This window comes from Mya arenaria, chromosome 6 (assembly GCF_026914265.1).
Source record: "Mya arenaria isolate MELC-2E11 chromosome 6, ASM2691426v1".
Taxonomy (NCBI): Eukaryota; Metazoa; Mollusca; class Bivalvia; order Myida; family Myidae; genus Mya; species Mya arenaria.
The window spans coordinates 6,709,438-6,731,072 of NC_069127.1; the positions used below are offsets into that span (position 1 = coordinate 6,709,438).

Sequence of the window (21,635 nt, forward strand, 5' to 3'; positions counted from 1 at the left end):
GCCAGTTCAAGATTCACATTATCTCGAGTAATATTGTAATTCTTTGTGGTGTTTAACTAATAAGTGAACAATTAAACGCAAACAATTTCTTGTAAGGGAAATGTAACCTTCACACGAGTCATTTCACATTTTTCGATATTGTTTTATGTTTTGGGTCGTCAAAGGAATGCCTGGGGATAAAAGAAAAACACCCCTTAATACCATGCACTAAAATATTTCTAAACATTTAATCGATTTTGTACAGTAGATCATATACATATGAAGCACCGAAATGTGATTCACTGTTCGCTCTGAAGTCATACAGTTAAGTCATTGTATGACCAAACACTGCCAAATCAACGTTTTCGTACAACTACCATGGCAAACCTGACATTTGAGATTTATGTGATATTTTCTTTTAAAATATGAAAAAATAGTACCCATGTAATTTAATGTTATGAACTGTTCATTGATACTTTTCGATTCAATGATCGAAATAAGCACAAGCCGGCACGCCTCAAATATACAGGGGCTTGTACAAAAAACTTCTTTAAAGTGGCTGTTTCATTGTATTTAAATGTTTTTATTAGCATTCAAATTTGTTTTATGGATAATATAATAAATACTAGATAGCTGATGAGGTAATAGTAGAATTGTCAACTTCTGGAAATACTGTCAACGTTTGCAAATCAGATATCTAATATTTATAAAATGTAATTTGAAAATATATATACAGGATGTAAATAGTTGTCTTTAAAAGTTGAAAAGTCTCAAGTATGTATATTAGTACTCGCACAAACCAAATTGTACATGCCTTCCATGGCTTGTATGTAAACTCATATGATTGTTCGATTCATAAATTCGCCTTCTCTTTCGTACTGCATTTAGAGAAATGTTTAACAATTCTTTTATAACAAACATTACAAATGATGAAAGTTTAAAACGAAATGTGATAAACAATAGCAATTAATTAACAATCAGTTATTTACTTTTAACAGTTTTATGGAAATCGAAATTTTATAGCCCATATTTGATCCAATGATTCGTCGAATTTGATACTTGTATTAATCAAAACACGCCCAAAACAATCTTGCGAAAATGCAACTGCTCGATATATATATATATATTTATCAATCAACTATTACGTATTTGGCGAGATACAGACAATTGCGGTACCAATACCAGACAATTGAAGACAATATATGCAAGAACTCGCTCAATATCGACCAGACTCGGCCAAAATCAACAAAACTCGTCTAATGTGAGTTTCCTCCGTTTTGATTGGCAAAAAATCTCGCCTAATATTGGGTTTGAGAAATGGGCCATTTTCATTGGCTGTCGAAACTCACCTTATATGAGAAATATGCCGGAAATTATTTTTAAAGGTAGCCATTTTGTTTTTCGTTTTCCGACTGTTTTGAACAATTTCAGGGCTCAGGGAAATGCAGCTAACCTCGGACAAATAACTAGGCCAATATGAAAATACCTAATTAATAACATTATAATATATATATATATATATATATATATATATATATATATATATATATATATATATATATATATATATATATATATATATATATATATATATATATATATATATATATATATATATATATATATATATATATATATATATACACTTAAAATATATTTCGAGAAGTTGCATTTTCGCAAGATTGTTTTTTTTACTTATCTTTGGTACAATGTAAAACACGCTTTGTTAAGTTTTCGCTTTCGAGCTAGATTAACTTTTAGAAGTGTGTGGACATTCTTATGGATTAATCGTTTCCACATACATTACAAGTCCACTTCTACGAATTATTAAAGAAGGACGCTCATATTGTATTGGTACAGTTCAATACAGGTTCTCTAAATACATATAAGGTATGTCGTGCAGACACATTTATAAAATGTTGACGTATTTATGTACTTTGTATAACCTTTGTATATCAAAGTATTATAATATGTATATACATGTAAGTATATCGATAACAGACATGTACCCTGAGTAAATCGCCATAGTTTTGTTGAAATGTTTTTGTTTTTCTTATTTTGATGAGAAATGTTTATTATTCCAGCAAAATTGCAAGGGTCATTCAAGCACATATTCTTATAAAACTGTTCCTAGGCCTGATCGACCCTAGCTGTGCTCACATATTGAATAGAACATCAAAATCATCTGTTGAAAACAAGAAATATTTGAAGAACGGATTATTGCTAACAAATTGCGTAAACACGTAAAAAGGTTATCTATTGAAATTGCACATAACTCGTTATTTTCAATAGCTAATGCCATTTATTACCAATTTTGTTATATCTCATTTCCTCTACCGTTCAGACTTTATGCTTATCAAATCCTGTAGTGTATAATATAATGGGCTATACTGCTCAAAGCTGTAATTTCCAAAACCGGGTCAAATGAAAAACAAATGACAAAACATGTTTTATATAGGAAAAGCCTCGGTATTTTTCTACCAACTGAGGCAATTATCAACCAAAACCTATGGTCAACAATGTATTATTCTATAAAAAAAGTCGGGTATTGTTTTACCATAAGCACCACATAAATAACAATACTGTTAAATAATAAATACTAAGTGCAACGGTAATACATTTTTAAATATGATAGCAGATAAATAAGTACATAATAAAAACATTTTAAAGAAACGGCTTATTATAGAATTAAACAGGGGTCTTTTAGTTTGAAAAAAAACACTAAAATAATACATATCGCAATATACCGACGAAAGCCGCCATGAGGTGTTTATTGAAACCGATAAAATAATATTTAAAAAGATATATATCAAATTTCATTTGTCATTCATTTCCAAACGATTTTTTTAACTTTACAACTAATTCATGGCGCCCTAAAATGCTTTGCGTCAATGGTCTTTCTTGTACATCAATGTAACTCCACATTTTAAAAGCTAGGTATGTTTAGGTTTTAATTTTTGTCTACTTATCTTCAGACATCAGCACACCATGTATGGTGACATCAGACTGCAACACGACAACAGTTTTAATGAAATATATGTTATGTAACTGTGCTGTTTTGTAATGTTGTGTGACTCGTTGAGTATATGCTATAGTGTGCCTCTCAACTGGTTTCACAATGCTTGCCGTGACAGTCGCGACGGCTTCGAAGATGTATATTTGTACCATTCTCTAACACGCAAACCACACCCGATACTTTGTTATCCGATACAGAGAATTGGGAGAAAATGAAAAAAACATTCAGGAAAAAATATTCTTCGGAAACTCAAACTACATTCAAATTTAAAAAACTATTTTTTGGAATGTGTACCCCCACGGCCGAGTTTAAGGCGTCCAACACGGTACTTAAGTGGTATAAATGCGATTTGTGTGAACAGCAATTTACGTCCAAGAAAACTGTCGCAAACCACAAGGGTGTACGTCATATGCCGCATAAGACTTGTCAAGTCTGCCACCACCCATGCCAGCAAGTTACGATTTTAAACTAAATCTATAAGAGAAGATATTTGAATAAAAAGGTTTGATCGGTCTTACATTGCCAATGTTTTGAGATTGGACGTTTATTGCACACTTATTGTTGGACTATCCTTTGAATATGAAATGAATGCAATGAAAACTGCAGGGACATGCACATTTGTCAGAAAATCAAATACAAACCCTGTCTGTGGCACAAGGTAATGGCCTAATGGATTCGTGTTACAGCTCCTTTGACATAAACCTAATACGAATATTTTTTAAGTTTGAAGGATAAATCACTTTGTTTACCAGTATACCATGTATAATTATGTAAATTTATCGTAAGACATGATACTATGAACATACTGTCTGAAAGAAGTATGCATGTGAACTATTGTATGGTTCAACGGTATTTTCCATAGTCATATTTAAAATGTCTATATATGATGGAAACTAAATTAATGTTACAAACATACTTCACAGTTTTGCTTTAAATACATAGAGAATGTCTTTCAATATTGTTTATTTTGTCATTCATTGTTTGATATTTTCGTGATAATTAAAATTATCCGTGGTAATCGTTTTTGTAAATAACCTTAGAGTTGTATATATATGTGTGTGTGTTTGTGTGTGTGTGTGTTTTATTACAACGGTCCAAATACCTTCTATTTAAACATATCCGTACAGGAAACAACTGATATCATAATGTTTATTAGTGAAATATTACAAACATTATCAAAGTAAACAGGTTAGCAGTTGAAAATATTATGGTGAACGTAGTAAGAAAATGATATATGTAAACGCAAATGCACAGGACAGCTGTAGTGAACGAAAGTAACAATATCATGTATGCACTAATGTTTTAACAAATCACAAATCATTTCATTTATCTCTTCTCTTTCCTGTTTAATTTGAGGTATTTTCTCTTTTTTGTTGCATTCTACATTTCTGGAGAATTGAAGTCAAGTCCTAATCCACCGAACGCCTCTCTATTCCTACATATATACAGTTAACATTTGTTTGTTTACCGTGTTGTAGTTTTTAGAGAACAGTCAAACACAAAGTTTGAATCGACTGTATAACCAACCACAAATCTTGCAATTCATGTTAATTATTTGCAAATAAACGATATCCAAACCCTATACCTCAATTCCTAGAGAAAAGAAAATAGTTAGGTTGAATATGTCATTTAATATAATTGTTTTCTTCAAAATATTGTTCTGAAACGCATTATGCGAGCGACCACACAAGAACACTGATGTCGAAGACCAGAATTTATTCTCTATATTATATTACCGTATTCATCTTGGTTTCAGATCACAAGAAAGTAGTGGTAGCATTTCATAGTCGAAACGCAGATACTCATATATAATCACATTAGTGCAGTTTTGATGTTGCTTATTGCGCGAATAACATACTTTAAGAATCAACGAACTTCTGAATCAGATATGTTTTTTTAAGTTAGTTTACAGTAAAGTCTTAAGCAATTACAAACATTGTTATGCTCAATTCTTGCACGACATATTTGTGTCGGACTTTGTAAGATGTTAAAAGTTCTTGTTTACCACCGTTCTTTGTAGCCGATGAGAATTGATCATATGCTTTAATTAACCATTTCTCAACGATTTATTCAGGACCAATCGCTTGCGCTGCATCCACCGAAAATGGAATTGTCTGGCCAGAGGCACCTGATGGACATATATCTCGTAACAAATCATGTCAAAAGGGATACCAAGGTATGAACTTTTGATCCTGGTATAATTAGGGAGTGAATGTTTGTTGTTTACTATTTGAATTGATGTTTTATGCATGATTTTGAAGATGCTCAATAACTGATATTAGTCGCTCTTAATTCTGTTCCATTTGTACTGATGTACTTTTTGAACCCACAACAGGGTTTACTTAATCCAAATGACAACTCTTATTGTCTCGAATGTTTTAAATACAGTAGTTTGGAAAGAATCTTACAAGTATATCTGAATATCTCATATGTTACAATTTCACGTGACAATAAGTACTAGGACAATTGTATTTAAGGCGATATTTATCGTCGTTGTGAGGATGGCATTTATCTGAACCCCGTTAACAATTGTACAAGGAGGGCCATACAGGATTTGCACGCTCAGGTACGCAGAATAATTTTAATTATATCGACATTGTAAGTTGTTATAACTTGCACTTTGTGTGATAATATATATTTAATAACCAATAAATGACATTGTAGGAGTAATTAAAGGTAAACTTTCTCTAAAACAATGAACATTATTTACGGGTAAGATGTTAAATAAAAATGTTCTCTTCATGTAAAGATTAAACAAAGATATAGAGGTGTTGAAAATAATATAAATGATTTCATCGACACCAGAGTGAACTAAGTAACTCTAGATAGCGACATATCCCTTTTGCCAATATGAACAAATATTATACTTTTATACATCCTATACTGGTTGACTGTCCAAACCCGAACTCAAATCCCCAAAGTCTGTTACAACACGCTGTTATCTAGCGTAAACAATTATTCCATGATCTAGATCAATACCGGCGCTTGCGCTTGCCTTAGTGACATGTTTCGTCTTGTTTTTTTGAGTATTTTTCCAAAAAAATGCCGTTCATTGTTCTAACCCGCTTAAAGGTCAAAATGAAGCCCATTAGGGCTGAACGTCACATCTTTGAAACCTCTCAGTTATGTTGACCTAGATTTAACATATTTATTAAAAGAAATCACGCTTGACATTTGCGAATCTTGTGTTTGGATACTATCCTAAACTAAAATATACGTTGGCAGATAAGTAGTAAATAAAGATAGTATACTTGTGAATAAGAATGTGAGATTGTCATGTACATGTTTTATCGCGAGGTTGAAATTTGGCCAATCATGTTTTAGACGTTAATTTATTTTCATTACAGTTTAAACTAAAAACACTCTTCTGTTACTACATTAATTGTCAGTAAAGGTGGTGTATTATTTGTCGATTTTTGCAAGGGTCATGAGCTTGTCATAACAAATGGTAGATCTTCATTTGATAAAGATATAGGCAAATTCACATGTAAAAATGCATCCGTTGTAGACTATACTATAATTTTTAAATGTGCTATTAGTATTTTTTCTGAGTTTGAAGTTTTAGAATGTTGTCCCCTACTCTCTGATGTGCATTGCGCAATAAGATTTAAAAGTAGAGGTTTGCTTAGGTTGAAATACTCCCAGTGTGAATATTGATGATGATAACCTAGATGTGTATCTTAAACTTGTTGTACTTTTATATGCTGATGATACAGTTATCTTTGCAAAAAAAAAACGATTTTATATTGTCAATGGAAAACTTTGTTAACTATAGCAAAATGTGGAAGTTAGATATAAATGTAGATAAAACGAAGATATTAGTATTTGGTGATAGAGCTGGAACGGATAGATACTTTACAGTGTTAGATCAAAGGTTTGAAGTTATAGGAACTTTTAAATACCTTGGTGTTATATTTTCAAAGAATAGAAGATTTGCAAATGCCAGAAAACATGTTGTTGATCAAGCGAGAAAAGCTTTATTTAGTATGTTTGTTAAAATAAGAAATTTAGATTTTCCAATTGATTGCCAATTGAAATTGTTTGATAATACTGTTGCACCAATTTTGTTATGTGGCTGTGAAGTGTGGGGATTTGGAGAACTTAGCACAATTGAAAAAAATCAAACTGATTGTATGAAGCATATTTCAAAAGGAAAGAAAGGCACACCTCATGTTATGCTGTATGGCAACTTAGGTAGATTCCCACTCAGTATTGTTATTAAGAAACGGATTATAGGATTTTGGTATAAACTTACTCACAATAACTACACTTTATCGTCGATATTGTATACACTACTTTATAATGAGTCAATTAAAAACAAGGCATTATAGGTGGCTAGACAATGTTAAGAACATTTTTTATGAATGTGGACTTAGTTTTATATGGCAAAATATGATTATATCGTCACTACCGTTTTTTTCTATCTGTAGGTGTTTAATGGCTCCCTCAACCCCACAGAGGCTTTATCAAAGCTTAAACAGGAAACAAATAACTGGACAGCAGCTAACGAGAATTTGCCAACAACGGGCGATCTACAGACTCTTAACCAAATCCTTGATAAAGTCATTGACGACATCGAACTTAATTCTACCACAGTCGAGAACGTCGCCAACGTATGTGTATTTCATTGCAAGTTACATTTTCTCCCTCGTACACATCATGAATACATTAGAATAACTACGAAACTGTGCGTTTTTATCTGTTTTGTTAATGATGACATAATACCTCATTCGTTTCAGAGTTTCTTTGAAGTTTCGAATAATTTACTGGATGAAAGTTCGACATCGTCATGGAAAAGTTTAATTAATGACGTACGTATGTTTTCTGCCATTGACATGTCAATGAAAGTATGTTAAAATGTTACTATACTTAAATTATATACATAAGGACAATCAGCTCTTTTCCATACTTAATTCTTTTTTTCCACGACTTTTGTCTGATAAATGTACAAAGAGGAGCGCAGCACAAAAACGCCGCGAAAATCATTGTTTGATTTATTATATTACTTATATTTACTCCTTCACACAAAGTTTCATATTTGCTTCATTAAGAAGTCATCTCGTAAGCAGCTGTCAAACATTATAATGACCAATGTTACTTTAATAAACTTAGGCAAAAATTGCCTCCGAACCAATATTTGACTTTTAAGTGACCATTACTAGGAGTGAAGCTAAGCTGCTCAAGCTTACATTGATTAAAGAAGCAGAAAGACTCCCTTTACCTTCCATCCCTCGATTTGCTCTAAGGCATAAGCTCGGTTATTATAAAGCTTGGCTGATAAAGCATTTACATTGTTTCCGAACAACAGAAGGGAGTTGGTGCCGACTCAGTAATAACCACAATCGACCGGTTTATTTCGAAAGTTGTCAACTCGTCTGCTACGGTTTTGAACATGACGTTCGACATGCCAAACTTGTGTAAGATGTTTGTTAAGTAATTAGAAATAGTGCATTTCATATATATCAAACATAAACATGTCCTTATTTTTGTCCTCCTTGAACTCAAAATAATGGACCGGACACTGGTAAAGGTTTCGATACAGGAAAGATCAGATATACATCGCTGTTATAAGCTTACATACTCTGCATATATATGTTACTTATATCTAAAATCTAATCAGAATTGCAGTTAAAATTTATTCGTAAGTTTAACACGACTTTATGTATGAATGTATCTGCTTTGCAAAACGGAACATATAGTATATTTTTTATAATTGTAGTTGCAGAAATTGGGCAAGTGGACAGGTGTGAACACATTATGTTTCCGTCCACTACCAGTAAAGCTAAAAAGGCCAATAACAGTATGGAAGATCTGATCGTCGTTGGCTGTGGACTAGGTTACCCATCCTGTTTAATAATTGGTCAACGTTATTTAAGTTACTATGATTTATAAGATAATTTTATAACGCATGAAATGTTGCGCAAGAGGAAGGAACATTTTGGCAATCTCGGCCGTACGACGAGACTCGGATGTAAAAGTAGTTCTTAGTGAAGTTTACTATGGCATAAATCAATAAGATTCCTAAGATAAAAGTCTCTAGGCTTCATCGCTAAATTGAAATTACTCCGCGATCTACTTACAGCGTAGATAAATGTTAAGAATGATATATTCATCCGAGGTTGTTTCGAAGGAAAATGGCCGATGAGTTTCGGTTCGGAAACGGAGCTCCTGGAATAAAAAAGCACTTGTCCGACATGGTGACCAATCTCATATACGCCCTGGCAAGGAATCGGATACAGTACGCATTGGTGGGAAGTAAGAGCACGGTGTATTATTTTTAATGAGTGTAACTTAACAAATGATCATGACTCAACTGACAATTGGATATTTCATAATCGGTTTGTCAAAGTCGCACTGATTTAAGTTACTTCAATATTTGCGTTCAGTAAATGTGTTCGCGGCGAACGTTTGCTATTTGGTTCCCGCTTGCAGTGTATGCGTTGCGATGCAACGTGGATACAGTCAGTTTGCTAACGTGAGCGGCTGTTAGCTTAACTGAAAACAGGACTAGCAGATGTATTTGTTGCGAATATATTCGCACACTTTCAAATGCTAAAAAATCAGTTATGTTTATATTGATATTTAGGTAAACAAGTATTTAGTGGCGGCTTATTTAAAAACGTGTCGGGAATGCTGCCTTCCACTTCAAAAGATATTGACTCGTACGTATAATTATATTTGTTTATTTTTACGTTTAAAAACATAAATAAATGAACAAAATCAAAGAAATATGTTTAAACCTTGTATGTAGTCAACTTTAAAAAGGGATTGTTACAAAAGAAAAGTTCCACAATGACGTTCCATAATAACTTCCATCCATATCACCACTCAAAGTTAGCCGCTGTTATGCGCTGCCTTGTATGAGGTAGGATATACCATCATCTGCAAATGTTCTAGATTATTTGATTGCCAGATCAGATAGTTCAATCAACGGGCCGGTATTGTCCTTCAGTTTTCACAGACAAGCAATCGAAACAGTGGACGTCAGAATAACCTTCCATGTTTTTTGATGTAGGTTTTCTTTTTAAATACCGACATTCGAAATTTAATCCTTTGAGTAAATTGTGTTTGTTATCTTACGACTTAGTTTATGTTTAACATTCTTGTGCCTTTCAACAATATTGTAGAATTGACTGTTGGACTCGTACTTGTAGTTTCCATTGTATTATTGTATAATTTTGAGTTCATAATTGGTTATCACTGACCTAAGAAATAACGATATGTTTACATTTATGAATGTATATATTTGCGTTTGCTATGACCAGATATATCTCTCGTTTAGTGTTTGTTTGTCCTTGACTATTGTGCCTTTTATTTTGATTTGGTTAATTACCTTGCGCGATGTTAGCACCTTTAGTCATTTGATTTTACATTTTATGTGTGCTCGTTTACAGTGATTGGTCCAACTTTTGCATAGAAATAAACTGATGCACGTCTGATAGTTGTTTATTTCTTTCAGAGAAAGCTAACTGATCCCTCCTGTTCATACTGGGAAACAAATCAAAGGTATATCCTTAAATGTTTGCTTCGGTGATAAATTTTCTTAAGAGAGTAAAACTAAAATCATAGGGCTCACTTCATCTATAAAATTGAATTATTCCATAACAAATTTATTTAAAGTGTATGAACTAGTTTGGGACGTAGTCATTTGGGTCCATATAGTGTGCTCAGTACAATGCAAGGCTATGAATCACCGCAGTACAAAGGTGGCTCTGAATGGCAGACACACAAACCTTTCAAAACGTCAGGGTTCGTGTAATGTTTTTTAAGAACAATACAGTTATTGTTTCGTGCATGTATATGTTTCCTTTGGGGCAGAGAACAGCATTTAGTTCTGAACGCAATTGCATTGATACTCACAAGTGTCACGCGAATAGGAATGTTGGGTGTTTGGAGTCAACAATAAAGAAAACAATAACTGTGCCATTTTGACAATTTTGTATTTTAAGAAAGTTGCTTACTACATTTTTCGTCCTTTCTTATATAAAAATGTATCGTCAAGTGACGCTAATGCTTTGTTGATATGGTAGTGGTAGATAATTTCTAAAGCTCATATTTATATTTGCTAGATAAATGTTCATTTTGATTTTAAAGCTTTTAAACTGTAAGAACATTTTCCATTGTTTCATTTTCTCGAAGTCTTAACACACGGACCATAGAGCAATAGGTGAACGTTTTACCCATGCAAAAGGTTGTACCACAAATTTAAATGAAAATTAAAGTTCCAAAAGTGGTGACATTTTTTGCTTTAACCACTCACTATGTTATTAATGAAAAGCTTAAGTAAGCACTATAAATATGTTGTTACTCCTTGAAGTATATTTTGTTCCGCGCTGACGTTCGATTTAGTAGTGAGATCGCGCTAAACAAATCAAAACAGTGAAATGCCATTTATATTTCACTTATCAATCTCTATAAACCACCGGATAGCATATAATAAATAATTAGCAACCGTAATATGTTGTGTCTTTTGTAGCGGGAAAGGCCATTGGTCCACTGACGGATGCATTTTAGAACAATTTGACGGAGAAAAGGGAACCGTGACCTGCCATTGTAACCATCTGACAAACTTTGCTGTTCTCATGAGCCCCACCAGTATCACTGAAACGGTTGTTATATATTCTTTGAAAATATTTAAATGTGTTTAACAAATTCCCGAAATAGTCTTTCTGAGTGGACGATTTGTAAATTTACTAAAATCATACGTTACTGAATGAAATTTAGATTTTCTACTTAGAAAACTGTTCACCAACGCCGCCTTGGAGTTTTGTCAATCGTGGGATGCAGTATATCTATAATTGGCTTGGTTCTTACCATTACGACCATCGTGTTCTTCTGGAAGTAAGTTGTGTATTGTATAGACATTATATGTGATTGATTTGACAGATGTTTGGAGACAATTCGTGTACATAACTTACACTGGCGAAATTGAACAATGAACTTTTTGAAGTTATCCCAATAAAGTTAAGTATTACAATAATTAACTTTAAAAAATGATCAGTATGTCGCAGAAGAGTTAATTGAGATTGTATAACCGTACAGGGCTTTACGTTCGAGGAGGTCAATTTTGCTGCTAAACTTATGTTCGGTTCTTCTTTTGGCGTATGTCATCTTTCTGGCAGGGGTAGATAAAACTTCACAACACGTAAGTGCATATGTTGTATTACGTTCGAAGAAAACTATAACAAATATATTAAAAGGCCTATAATGTTGGTCTGAATGAATGGCATCAAGACGTTATTCATACACGTTATGTTAACGTTTTATAAATTCGTATTCTAGGTTATGCACCTGTTAAAAATATCAGTGTTTGAGAAACATGTTTAAGCATTTTTTTCTGGATAAAATAAACAGACATGACTGTAATCCTTATCTGACAGGCCGTGTGCACTTCCATTGCTGTTCTCCTCCACTACATATTTTTGACTGCCTTTTTCTTGATGCTCTCAGAAGGATGTATTATTGCGCAAGTGGTGCTTAGACCCTTCGACAAAAGGAACTCTTTGCCAGCACTGCTTGGAACTTCCTACGGTATTTTAGCATTCTTATTAACTGATACACAACAGTTCCAGAAATATTAACGCCCAATGGTTTATTAGAAGGAAATACCTAAATAGTTTATTTAGTGTTTACATCCCAAAAGTAAGTTTGTTAAAACAAAATTTGTAAATGTGATACCTTGTGATCCACTGTAGTAGTGATCTCATTTGAAAACGAGTCGTTCGTTGAAATATTTTATTTATTTAATGTCTATTAAATTGCCGTCTATAATATTGCATGATTTAAACATTAATATGAATAAAGGGACATACTTTTCTAAACCCGTTTCAAACAACTGCATTTTGCGCATGCGCAAATCCTCATCCACAATACTACTACATAGTACAAAGACTGTCAGTCAAATGTGTAGATCTTTAAAAAATACTTAAAAAATACGTCGGATGATCTGTAGGAAAGTATCACTTTTCATTGCTTGCGTAAAGAAACATCGCACTGGAATTGCAGTCTCGTGCGTCATTTTATTTTACCTAAGCAACTGAAAGTGGTACAATCACGCAGATCAGCCGAATAACACGATATTCCCTTGTGTTCGATACACTAACTGGCCACAGATCTGTTAATTACTGCAGGCAATATATCCCCTCCCTTAAACCGTTAGTTATGATGACGATTTCCACTGAATAAAATTGCTTTTGTTTTAACAACGACTGATACCTTTGGCCCTGCACTTCTGTAGCAGTTCCGAGAGGAGATCCACTTTGACCGCCAAACCTTTTGGTTAAGGATCTATGTCATCCAAAAATAGACGTATGAAAAAATATTGCTACATAACCATCATTTATGATATTCACATAAGTCGATTCGTTTAAAAATCAATACATCATGACTGAAAACTATTATATTCATCTGAATCAACAAAACAACAGTTAACTTATTTACTAGTACTGGTAATGTCAACATGAGCTGAATTATTCATCTCTTGCTATGCAGCCATGACTCAGCGATGCGGCATTTTATAACTGTACATGTAGCATTTGTATATGCCGCTTTTAATATCTTTATAATAATTGTATATGTCTGGCGATACCACCACGAACCAGAGATATATATAGCTGTATAACATTTGTATATATTTTTGTAAACAAATCGATTTCTGATAGTATTGATCCTTTAATCTATTTGCGTACGTAAGTAAAACTAATATAGCATTTTAAACATATAGACTCAACCTTATGTTGGCTAAGCCATTTGTTTATAAACTTTCCTAGACAGAAGTCAACAAATTACAAAAACCAATGTTATGCAATATACAAACATATTAGAACACATTTAGGATATCTAGTATTTGGCATATGGAGATGACGTTTGCAGTATTTAATACAGCGCTTTGATGAGTATATATACATGGAGAAATGTCCTAGGTCACCAAGAACATCATCACTACAAGCATTCTGACGAACGTTTAAGGATCTATTGCTGCCTAACATATCTACATTTTAGATTAAAACATCATTGATCAATCCCAAAAAGTATTAGCCATAAAAATAATTTGAATACGTTTTGCATCAATTATATGGTATATAAATATAGTTTTAAAAACAAACTACATTGCAACCTTCAGTATCTCAAATGTTCCATGCATAACACGTTAAATACAGATAGAAAACTATAAATATCATAATTAGAAAGCTTAGATTTCAGTCTTTCTTATTCTAAGATATAAGTTAATGAACGTGTTGGGCTTTGGCCATCATGCTATATATCATTTTGAACTGTTAAAAAAGAAACCAATAATAATAAATGTATCCAAAAAAAGTGTCAAAACAATTATAAGGTATTGAAGCGCATAAGTAACATACGCAATGAATGGTGGTATGAAAGGCATTAAATTGGAGATCATATGCTACCAGTATACTTGTGTTCTATTATTTATCGCCTTCTTATAACAATATAATTAAAGCGCCGGTACACTGACCGGATCGAAGCCTATTAATGAATGATTGTTAAGCTATACAATTAAGCACATGGTGTAGGGATCGGTTAGAATTTGCGCCTATCCCCTAGCCAAATAAGCTAACTATAAGCATTCAACGACATAGTTTTATCTCTATCAAATCCCCAAAACATATGGTTGTGAGTCCCTTCTGGTCAAATGATTATTATATTGCTCAATATTGAAGCCAACATTCTATGTGGTGGGTAAGCAGGCAACAGTATTTCACACATTGTCAGATACTCACTTGCTACCCAGATGCATCGAGTGTAACGGAATCGCACAGTCGTGGGTATCCGACGATGTATTTACGTTCTGAACATTTTCAGGAATTCCCTTGGTCGTTGTGTCCATTTCTGCTGCAGCATCGAAGCTGAATGGTTATGGAAATGATAAATTGTATGTACGCCTGTAGTTTCATTGTATTATAGAGATAAAAGAGTATTAAAATCACTTAAATAACAAATTCAAACTCATGTTTTGCTACAATTTGTTGATTTAAGATGTGTGAAATTTTGATGCCTGGTGATCCAATATTTTTTTGGCATCATTTCAAAAAGTTTTATGTTCTGAAATCAAAAAGTGTAAACATTAGACAGAAACTAATATAACAAACACGCTTTTGGGCCGTGAGCAAAAGCCGATAGGTCTAATCACGTCTGATTTCACTTGAAATGAAGATGAAATATACAAACTGTAATAGAATTTAGAACGATGTACTTGCTCTCATTTATTTAACATACTAGTATTCAGCGAGCAATACCCATCTAAATGATATTAAACTTAAATGGGTCACCATACCAAAAGAGCATTTTGTTTAAAGGGGCTATCAGAGAACTAGGGTTGTGTGGGCCAGATTCCTTAAATTATAAGAAATCAGCATTCTAAAGTGTTTCTTTTCTAGCTGCTGGCTTAGCGTTGATTCGGGACTTTTCTGGGCTTTTGCTGGACCGGCGTTGACAGTCATATTTGTAAGTTATTTCTGTATTAGGTGATTGAACACATCCGTGATTGTACCGTTAAAACCTTTCAACATAATATGTGAAAGGCAACCCTCTCTAAATTCTTGTTGTTGTGGAAACCGTTTAATAATTAATTTAGTGTTTGAGTATATGGAAAAGGATAAATATAAAAACAACGCTCTTAATACGTCACATTCTTTTGAACTGTTTTGTTAGTTATGTGTAATTGCTGTTAGTGATGCGGTATATGTTGATGATTTTACTCATTTGACTTTTGATGTTGTTTTTTTGTGTTACAGGTGAACACAATCATCTCGGTCGCTGTCATCAAAACGATGTTTGGAACTTCCGCTATCTCGAAACGAGGAGACGCTGACAAGATCAAGAGAGTGTCTTTTTTATCGCTACCTTACGTATTATGATTCCACAAACTTAAACACAACTATTTACACCGTCAGTCGAAACATAGTTAACAATCATGCATAGAAACGTTTCACAAAAGTTTTGTTTATTTGCTTTAAAATTTACGGGATGAATGTTTTCAAATTATGGTTATTATCTCTTCTGATCTGTCACAGGACTGGGCTAAGGAGCGTGTGTGTCCTGCTGCCAGTGTTTGGAATCACGTGGCTGTTCGGTGTGTTTGCTGTCAACAGGGATGCTATGGTTTTCCAGTACCTCTTTGTCATCTTCAACAGTCTACAGGTACACGTTTAATATTCTGCATGCACATGTGCAACAACCTGTAGGTACACGTACAACAGCCTTCATGTACACCTACAACACTGTGACGGTACACGGACAATATTATGTAGGTACACGGATAATGTTATGTATGTACACTTGCAAGAATCTAACTGAGCACGAACAACAGCCTACAGGTTCTCATACAGCAGTATGCAGGTACACGTAAAGCAGTTTGTAGGTACACGTGCAACAGTACAAACGTATGCATGGAAACGTACAATAGCTTATAGGCGTGGCAGTCAGCATGTAAACGTAGAAAACGTCTGTAGGTTAACGTACAAACATTAAAATGTTTTTCTCTGAACGAAACATTGCTCAACCTAGTGTGTTAAACAGTTTTGGTAAAGAATACCATAACATAACGGATACTAAATGCTCGTACATTAAAGAGCTTAACTCTTTTTCTTTTTTCAGGGGGTTCTTATCTTCATATTTCAGTGCATTCTGGATTGGAAAGTATGTATGATTACTCACTTTTTCTAAATTAATCCAACAATGCTCACTGGATGTGCAAAGATAAGCACGTGTATTTCTTCAATCGAGAGTTCTTTTGAACTACATGTCCACCTTAAAGCTGCACTCTAACAGATTGAACGTTATGATAACTTTTTAATTTTTTGCCTTGGAACGAGCCAATTTTTGCCAAAATCCATGGAAACCAGTTATATAAGACTGCTGAGAAAAAATCAGATCGCAGATTTTTATACATAAGTTCAAAAATTGATATTTTATGCATTTTTCTTAAACCGTTAGTAACGGTTGAGGCCATAAAACGTTAATTTTCGAACGGAAATATATAAATCTACGATCTGATTTTTGTCTGCAATCTTATATCATTGGTTTGTTGATATTTACGCAAAAATTTGCTCTTTCCAAGACGAAAAATAAAAAAAAAGTTGTTAAAATGGTCAACCTGTGAGAGTGCAGCTTTAAACGTGTATATTACAACATTAAAAATGTATACCAACGTCCATCAACCACACGCATGATAAGGTCGGTGATCACATTGTCTATTGAAGGTTTAAACCATGTTTCTTTTCTTTCTTTTTACTAAGGTGCAGGAGGCGTTCAAAGCCAGGCGAACCTGGTTGTTTGCAACAGAGGTGTCGTTCATTGCTACCGAAATGAAAGCGCGGTAATACATTGTTTTATAGTTTAAAACTATCTTTCTTTTTGTTTACGCTGCTTGGATTTCGAAGCGATATGTTTTCTATTACAACTGATAGATCTGTGGTCATTTAAGTAGTCTTACGAAATTGATTAAATCCAAATAATGGTTCCAGGTTATTAATGTATTGTCCTCTCTGCTTCTTATTCCAGTTTGTAAATAACATTGCATCGACTGAGATGTCCACCAACTGCATATCTGACGATTGTCCGGACTACATGTATATACCAATAATCGAATACAAAAAGCTTATAGTAGACATTCCACTTGTGTGTCCTTCTGAGGTTAGGAACTACACAATTCCATGAGCCTCATAATAATTATCCTTCAATGGAAACTACAACTTCATTCCCTGAAACGATTAAAATTAAACAAATATAAAAAATTATATTTTTTTAAATTTTATTTTCGATACACGTTAAGGATACATTCAGTTAAATGATACCTTATTATGGAGAAATATGAAGTCATAAATATATCTGAGTAAGTTATCGTGTGTATATTTTTAATTAATAAGCACTTCAGAAGTTTTGTCATAACGCAGTTGATAGTAATAGAATCCAACGCCACGTAATATATTCGAATTATCATTAACTCTTTATCATTTTGATATAAAAATCGTATTTATATATGCCTAAGTATATTCTAGTATTTATTTTATGTATAAAGCTTATCGTACTTGTAGTTTGGAATCTAGTTGACTACTAAGTAGTGCACAGTTTGTGTCAGAATATATAGTGAATATTTGTTGATTCCAGAAAACGTATTTTATTTCCTGAGTCTTCTTAGAAGGAAGTTTAAACTGGCACAGCCACGAGTGAAAATATCATTTTTCAACTATGATTAAAATAAAATACCATTTCACACAACGGTGTTTTTTTTATTCGTATGTTTGGATATTTATTAGTAAATTCATTTTTACTTTGTAACGTACCCGCGTGGAGTCTCCAACGCATGCCCTTACGCATATTAATAAGCTTAAACTAAATACATCTTAGCCAGTTGTTTCATCGTATGTCAATAGGATGTTTAAAAAAGCTTTTTAACCTCTTTCTTTTATTTAGTATGTGTCATGCATTTATTAAAATAAAATCTATTAATGGGATTGAGGACGTTTTTACTATTTATGTAATGTCGTAATGAAATAAACAATAATGTTGATTGAAATAATGTTTTTGTATGAAAATGTACATTCGAATTTATGTTATCAAAATATGTTTGAGTTATTGCTTATCTCATATATGCATTAAAATTATATTTTTGTTAATATCATGCATCCTAAACTAGTATTTTCTACGACATATAGTCTTGCTTATTTGGTAATAAATATTAAAGTTCATTTAAGAATTGTTTTAGAATTCCATTTGCGGTATGATTTATGACTGTGTTGGTCGATGATATTGATCGTTTAGAGACGAGGTACTGGGAGGCAGATGGCGAGGGACTGGGAGGCAGAGGGCGAGGGACTGGGAGGCAGAGGGTGAGGGACTGGGAGGCAGAGGGCGAGGGACTGGGAGGCAGATGGCGAGGGACTGGGAGGCAGATGGCGAGGGACTGGGAGGCAGAGGGTGAGGGACTGGGAGGCAGAGGGCGAGGGACTGGGAGGCAGAGGGCGAGGGACTGGGAGGCAGAGGGCGAGGGACTGGGAGGCAGAGGGTGAGGGACTGGGAGGCAGAGGGCGAGGGACTGGGAGGCAGATGGCGAGGGACTGGGAGGCAGAGGGCGAGTGACTGGGAGTCAGAGGGCGAGTGACTGGGAGGCAGATGGCGAGGAACTGGGAGGCAGAGGGCAAGGGACTAGGAGGCAGAGGGCGAGTGACTGGGAGGCAGAGGGCGAGGGACTGGGATGCAGAGGGCGAGGGACTGGGAGGCAGAGGGTGAGGGACTGGGAGGCAGAGGGCGAGTGACTGGCAGGCAGAGGGCAAGGGACTGGGATGCAGAGGGTGAGGGACTAGGAGGCAGAGGGCGAGTGACTGGGAGGCAGAGGGCGAGGGACTGGGAGGCAGAGGGCGAGGGACTGGGAGGCAGAGGGCGAGGGACTGGGAGGCAGAGGGCGAGGGACTGGGATGCAGAGGGCGAGGGACTGGGAGGCAGAGGGCGAGGGACTGGGATGCAGAGGGCGAGGGACTGGGAGGCAGAGGGCGAGGAACTGGGAGGCAGATGGCGAGTGACTGAGAGGCAGAGGGCGAGGGACTGGGATGCAGAGGGTGAGGGACTGGGAGGCAGAGGGCAAGGGACTAGGAGGCAGAGGGCGAGTGACTGGGAGGCAGAGGGCGAGGGACTGAGAGGCAGAGGGCGAGGGACTGGGAGGCAGAGGGTGAGGGACTGGCAGGCAGAGGGTGAGGGACTGGGATGCAGAGGGCGAGGGACTGGGAGGCAGAGAGCGAGAGACTGGGATGCAGAGGGCGAGGGACTGGGAGGCAGAGGGTGAGGGACTGGGAGGCAGAGGGTGAGGGACTGGCAGGCAGAGAGTGAGGGACTGGCAGGCAGAGGGTGAGGGACTGGGAGGCAGAGGGTGAGGGACTGGGAGGCAGCGGGTGAGAGACTGGGAGTCAGAGGGCGAGGGACTGGGAGGCAGAGGTCGAGGGACTGGCAGGCAGAGGTCGAGGGACTGGCAGGCAGAGAGTGAGGGACTGGGAGGCAGAGGGTGAGGGACTGGGAGGCAGAGGGTGAGGGACTGGGAGGCAGAGGGCGAGGGACTGGGAGGCAGAGGGCGAGGGACTGGGAGGCAGAGGGTGAGGGACTGGCAGGCAGAGGGCGAGGGACTGGGATGCAGAGGGCAAGGGACTAGGAGGCAGAGGGTGAGGGACTGGGAGGCAGAGGGTGAGGGACTGGGAGGCAGAGGGCGAGGGACTGGGAGGCAGAGAGTGAGGGACTGGGAGGCAGAGAGTGAGGGACTGGGAGGCAGAGAGTGAGGGACTGGGAGGCAGAGAGTGAGGGACTGAGAGGCAGAGGTCGAGGGACTGGGAGGCAGAGGGTGAGGGACTGGGAGGCAGAGGGTGAGGGACTGGGAGGCAGAGGGTGAGGGACTGGGAGGCAGAGGGTGAGGGACTGGGAGGCAGAGAGTGAGGGACTGGCAGGCAGAGGGTGAGGGACTGGCAGGCAGAGGGTGAGGGACTGGGAGGCAGAGGGTGAGGGACTGGGAGGCAGAGGGTGAGGGACTGGGAGGCAGAGGGTGAGGGACTGGCAGGCAGAGGGTGAGGGACTGGCAGGCAGAGGGTGAGGGACTGGGAGGCAGAAGGTGAGGGACTGGGAGGCAGAGGGCGAGGGACTGGGAGGCAGAGGGCGAGGGACTGGGAGGCAGAGGGCGAGGGACTGGGAGGCAGAGGGTGAGGGACTGGCAGGCAGAGGGTGAGGGACTGGGAGGCAGAGGGTGAGGGACTGGGAGGCAGAGGGCGAGGGACTGGGATGCAGAGGGCGAGGGACTGGGAGGCAGAGGGCGAGGGACTGGGAGGCAGAGGGTGAGGGACTGGGAGGCAGAGGGCGAGGGACTGGGAGGCAGATGGCGAGGGACTGGGAGGCAGAGGGTGAGGGACTGGGAGGCAGAGGGTGAGGGACTGGGAGGCAGAGGGCGAGTGACTGACAGGCAGAGGGCGAGTGACTGGGAGTCAGAGGGCGAGTGACTGGGAGGCAGATGGCGAGGAACTGGGAGGCAGAGGGTGAGGGACTGGGAGGCAGAGGGTGAGGGACTGGCAGGCAGAGGGTGAGGGACTGGGAGGCAGAGGTTGAGGGACTGGGAGGCAGAGGGTGAGGGACTGGGAGGCAGAGGGTGAGGGACTGGGAGGCAGAGGGTGAGGGACTGGGAGGCAGATGGCGAGGGACTGGGAGGCAGATGGCGAGGGACTGGGAGGCAGAGGGCGAGGGACTGGGAGGCAGAGGGTGAGGGACTGGGAGGCAGAGGGTGAGGGACTGGGAGGCAGAGAGTGAGGGACTGGCAGGCAGAGAGTGAGGGACTCGGAGTCAGAGGGCGAGTCACTGGTAGGCAGAGGGCGAAGGAACTGGGAGGCATAGGTCAAAGGACTGGGAGGCAGAAGAAGAGGGACTGGGAGGCATAGGTCGATGGACTGGGAGGCAGAGAGCGAGGGACTGGGAAGCAGAGGGTGAGTGACAGGGAGGCAGAGGGCGAGGGAAATCGGAAATCAGTTCTAGAGAAGGAGAGAGAGCTGTCCTAAAATCCCTTTTAAACCTGCTTTAATCTCTTAATATTGGTATTACTTTTGGCGTTGGTGGTGGCGTCGATGTCGTCGGCTCATTCGTAGTGCCATTTTAA

The 21,635-nt window shown here is 37.5% G+C and overlaps 1 protein-coding gene across 7 annotated transcripts in view; it reads left to right on the forward strand.

The window, feature by feature from the left end:
• Positions 1-18,695, forward strand: part of LOC128237055 (adhesion G-protein coupled receptor D1-like) — a 40,945-nt gene extending 22,250 nt beyond the window's left edge. The window contains exons 1-15 of one of the 7 annotated variants that reach the window (XM_052952247.1): positions 9,244-9,261; positions 9,582-9,657; positions 9,948-10,006; positions 10,455-10,501; positions 11,472-11,604; positions 11,733-11,836; positions 12,038-12,140; positions 12,376-12,526; positions 14,819-14,888; positions 15,394-15,460; positions 15,751-15,836; positions 16,030-16,156; positions 16,613-16,654; positions 17,254-17,333; positions 17,519-18,695. In XM_052952247.1, the coding sequence (XP_052808207.1) occupies positions 9,995-10,006; positions 10,455-10,501; positions 11,472-11,604; positions 11,733-11,836; positions 12,038-12,140; positions 12,376-12,526; positions 14,819-14,888; positions 15,394-15,460; positions 15,751-15,836; positions 16,030-16,156; positions 16,613-16,654; positions 17,254-17,333; positions 17,519-17,525 (1,029 nt within the window). In that variant the 5' untranslated portion in view covers positions 9,244-9,261; positions 9,582-9,657; positions 9,948-9,994 and the 3' untranslated portion in view covers positions 17,526-18,695. Of the gene's footprint in view, positions 1-5,069; positions 5,172-5,472; positions 5,562-7,425; positions 7,609-7,734; positions 7,807-8,303; positions 8,413-8,714; positions 10,007-10,454; positions 10,502-11,471; positions 11,605-11,732; positions 11,837-12,037; positions 12,141-12,375; positions 12,527-14,818; positions 14,889-15,393; positions 15,461-15,750; positions 15,837-16,029; positions 16,157-16,612; positions 16,655-17,253; positions 17,334-17,518 lie in introns of those variants that run through there. The other 6 variants (XM_052952245.1, XM_052952246.1, XM_052952243.1 and 3 more) reach the window with 6 other exon arrangements.
• Positions 18,696-21,635: the final 2,940 nt, after the last annotated feature.